This window comes from Mus pahari, chromosome 2, assembly GCF_900095145.1.
Source record: "Mus pahari chromosome 2, PAHARI_EIJ_v1.1, whole genome shotgun sequence".
In the NCBI taxonomy this organism is placed as follows: Eukaryota; Metazoa; Chordata; class Mammalia; order Rodentia; family Muridae; genus Mus; species Mus pahari.
This window is the reverse complement of record NC_034591.1, coordinates 61,005,550-61,008,892: the sequence shown is the minus strand read 5'-3', so window position 1 is coordinate 61,008,892 and position 3,343 is coordinate 61,005,550. Positions and strand designations below refer to the sequence as shown.

The following is a 3,343-nucleotide window of genomic DNA, read 5'->3' as shown; positions in this document are numbered from 1 at the left end:
CACATGCCTGACTCTTAACATCAGAAGTAAATCATGCAGAACCTGGGGATTATTTAATATGAATCTTCTTGCAAAGTAAAAAACATAAAAGTACAAGGAAACTAACAACCAAAATGAAAAAAAGAAAAATCCCTAACCTCCTCCTCCTAGATACCTGTGAGAAGGTGGGATATCCCCTGGACTCAACAATGGGTATCATCCCTGCACCTAAGATGCAACTGCCCTGCTGGGACAGTATTACAAGAGAAGGTGCTATCTGGAAGAAAGGCTGCAGTGGCATTTGGTGCAGAGAGCTACAGGAGCATTGAGTAGAAAGAGATGACAAGAAAGGGCAACAGAACTGTGACATGACAATATAGACATGACAAAAAGGAAGGAATAGTGGAGAGAAAAGCCAGAGGAGGAAAGATTCAAAACTTCCACCAACAGATCGATAGAGATGGGACAAGGGATAACTTGCTTCTCATCCAACTTATCCATCCCTCTCCCACTGAAGAATCTAGTAGAGACAAGAGGAGCAAGGAAAAGAAAAGTTGAAGACTGGTGGGTGTTTGCTTCCTTCAGAGACCTATGGGAAATGTCCTTAGTGACCGAGCCTGCTCTGTGACTCTTACTGAACAAGACTTCTCTAGCACAATCCCTGTCCACCCCACCCCCACCCCCTCAAGGATCAGCTTTATGGTCTTAGTGTTTCCTTGGCAAGTGCACTGTTCATGACCTGCTCCCTCTCTACTTATCAGTGCATCTATAACCCCCACCTCAACCTTATCACTGCCTCCATCTCCTTAGACTAGAAGTCCACAGGTCTCAGAAACCATTAGCACCCACACTGCCCCAACCCCCAGTGAGGCATAAAAATGCTCTACAAGGTGACCCTCCCACTAAGAACATTGTTTCTCCTTGTCTCGTGTAGCTCTTCTTCCTTTCTATATTTCCTTTTGTTTCCATTCTTGCTCTGCTATAGATATTTTGTTCTCTGGATCAGAGCTCTCATTTTCCTCAAAAGGAAGGGGCAGTCCTAAGGCTCTCCCACAGAGCGTCTCAAGCATATCCACTCAAGTCTGTATGGCCCAAAGATTCCTAAGAAGTACAAAGACCTGGAGAAGTATGAATTGGAAACTAAGGTCACAAGTTGAAAGCCTGCTTCAATGTTGTCTCCAGACCAGGAGATGAGAGCACACTTACTCTCAGTGTGGTATATTCTCATCCAAAAGCTGCCCTTGCTTTATTTCCACTAATCTCACAGGTCCATTGAAGGAATACATTCAACAACATTAATATGTCTCACTGAAAGCCATCAAGACAATGCAAGATATAATTTAATAAAGGAACTTTGCCTTATCAGAACCCATTCCTCCCGCTGTGTTGAAAGCGTCTCGGTGTAGAAAGATTTCTCTGTCCATTAATCATTCTCAATTTCTGCTGTCTAACATCAAGAGTTACACAGAATTCCCTAGGAGTCTTCTAGGATTTACATCCCAGGGTACCTGTTCCACCTTCAGAATTATCTAGCCTTGCTCCCTCCCCAAATTCCTCGGCCCCACCTCTCAGCCTTTCCCAGTCTCAGCAGCCCAGCCCACTGCCAAGAGTCAAGCTTCTTCCCCTTCCCCCTCCCTAAGCCAGGCTGTTTTATGCCCCCAGGCTCAGCTCTGGGAAGGTCCCCTCCCCTTCTCCCAGCAATGTGGCTAGTTGTTCAGTACACATGCATATATTCACACCTCACAACAACCCATGGCACGCACAAATTCCTGGGAGATATATAAACCTTTCTTCACTCCCAAGAGACCTAGACTCCTCCATCAGCCTCTGTCATCCTAGACTGGCTCCTTCCATGAGATTTGAACAAGTTGTAAGTACGTGCAAGAAGACATGGGAGCGAAAACTCCTTGGATTCAACTTCAGAAACTTCTCAACTGGTGGGTCAGAGACCAAGACTGGAAACAGCATGTGGATCAGCTTCATATGTTACAGCAGAAAAGGTAGGCTCTTCAGGGTGCCCACACTACTGCACAGAATCTTAAGTCCCTTGGTACCTAGCCTGTTTCCCTGAGAAAACACTCAAATTCAATGCCAGGCTCTTGTCTGTGTTCTCCCCTTCCAGCCTACATGGCATGCTACTCCAGCTAGCCCATGGTATGGGCTTGAATGTGGAGAGCTTGAATGTGTATGTAAAAGCAAAGCCAGAATGACAGCCAAGAGTTATACTTCTTTTCCTGCCTCGAGAAAAGAGATAGCAAAGAGACCCAAGGAGACAGATAGAAGCTAGGTGGGTTAGTGGGGAGGTCAAGCAAGAGAAGATGCTGGGGAGTTGCTTTGGGGGTAAAGGAATGATATCTTGCAGGTTTTGAAGGAGCTTTTGTTTAGAAGACTTGAGGAAAGAAGGATCACGAAGTTGTCATCTGGAAGAATGACAGTTGATTACCTGAGCAAGGGGGAGGAGGGGTTTGATTGTTTGTTTGTTTGTTTGTATAATGCCTGCAGGTGATTAGCCGAAGGCAACTCAAGTGAGACTGGAGTGCTAACTTCAATTCTACCTTCTAACAGTGTAGTGCTGGCCAGCAATCCTGGAGATAACTAAAAGCCTTTAGTGTAGGGTTGTTGTTCCACCTGTAGATCATTCTTTGACTGAACTCTGATCCAGAAGTAGGAAAAGCTGTCCAGGCAAGTGGGCTTCTACATCAGAGTTTGTGGGATTTGCTTCCCCTGGAGAGCTGGCTGGAACTCGGAATAAAGTGATGACGGAATGCCTGCCAGGGCTCAGAAGTGCCTTGTGCTTGGTTCAGCATTCAGTTTGTCCTTCTTGAAAGTGTTAATAATTGTGAAGGAGTCTTGCATTTCCCGTTTGTACTGAGTCCTTCCACTGTCTAGGTCCTCTGTTTATTCTACCCTAGGTTATGAAATGGGAACTTCGGCTTCTCCAGGTCTTTGAGTTCACTTGTTTTCTGGACTTCCTCAGCAAAGCTGCAGTGGGATCAAGGGTTGGATTGGACAAGAGCTTTATATAGTAGCCTCAACACAAAGGGTAAACTCTGGAATCCAGTCCTAGTCACTCTGAGTTGGTCAGGGCCACAAGACTCAACTGAGACCAAGAGCTTAGCTGAAATAGGGCAGGGTCTGACTTCTGCCTCTTTATGATCCTCCTGGGAGCATTATGAGGGATAAAAAAAATTCTTTAACTATAAACTTCTCCCCTCCCTGTTTCCTCCTATTGCCTCTGTAAACCAGGCTGGCCTTGAACTTAGAAATCTGCCTGCCTCTGCCTCTGCCTCCCAAGTGCTGGGATTAATGGCTTGTGCCACCACTGTCTGCTTCTGCTCTTCTCTTGTTCTCTTCACCTCTTCCC

The 3,343-nt window shown here is 45.8% G+C and overlaps 1 protein-coding gene across 1 annotated transcript in view; it reads left to right on the top strand.

Moving 5' to 3' along the window:
• The first annotated feature begins 1,810 nt into the window (after positions 1-1,810).
• Positions 1,811-3,343, top strand: part of LOC110316679 (transient receptor potential cation channel subfamily V member 5) — a 27,012-nt gene continuing 25,479 nt past the window's right edge. Inside the window, exon 1 of the mRNA XM_021191111.2 lies at positions 1,811-1,979. Coding sequence (XP_021046770.1) covers positions 1,870-1,979 — 110 coding nt within the window. The 5' untranslated portion in view covers positions 1,811-1,869. The remainder of the gene's footprint in view (positions 1,980-3,343) is intronic.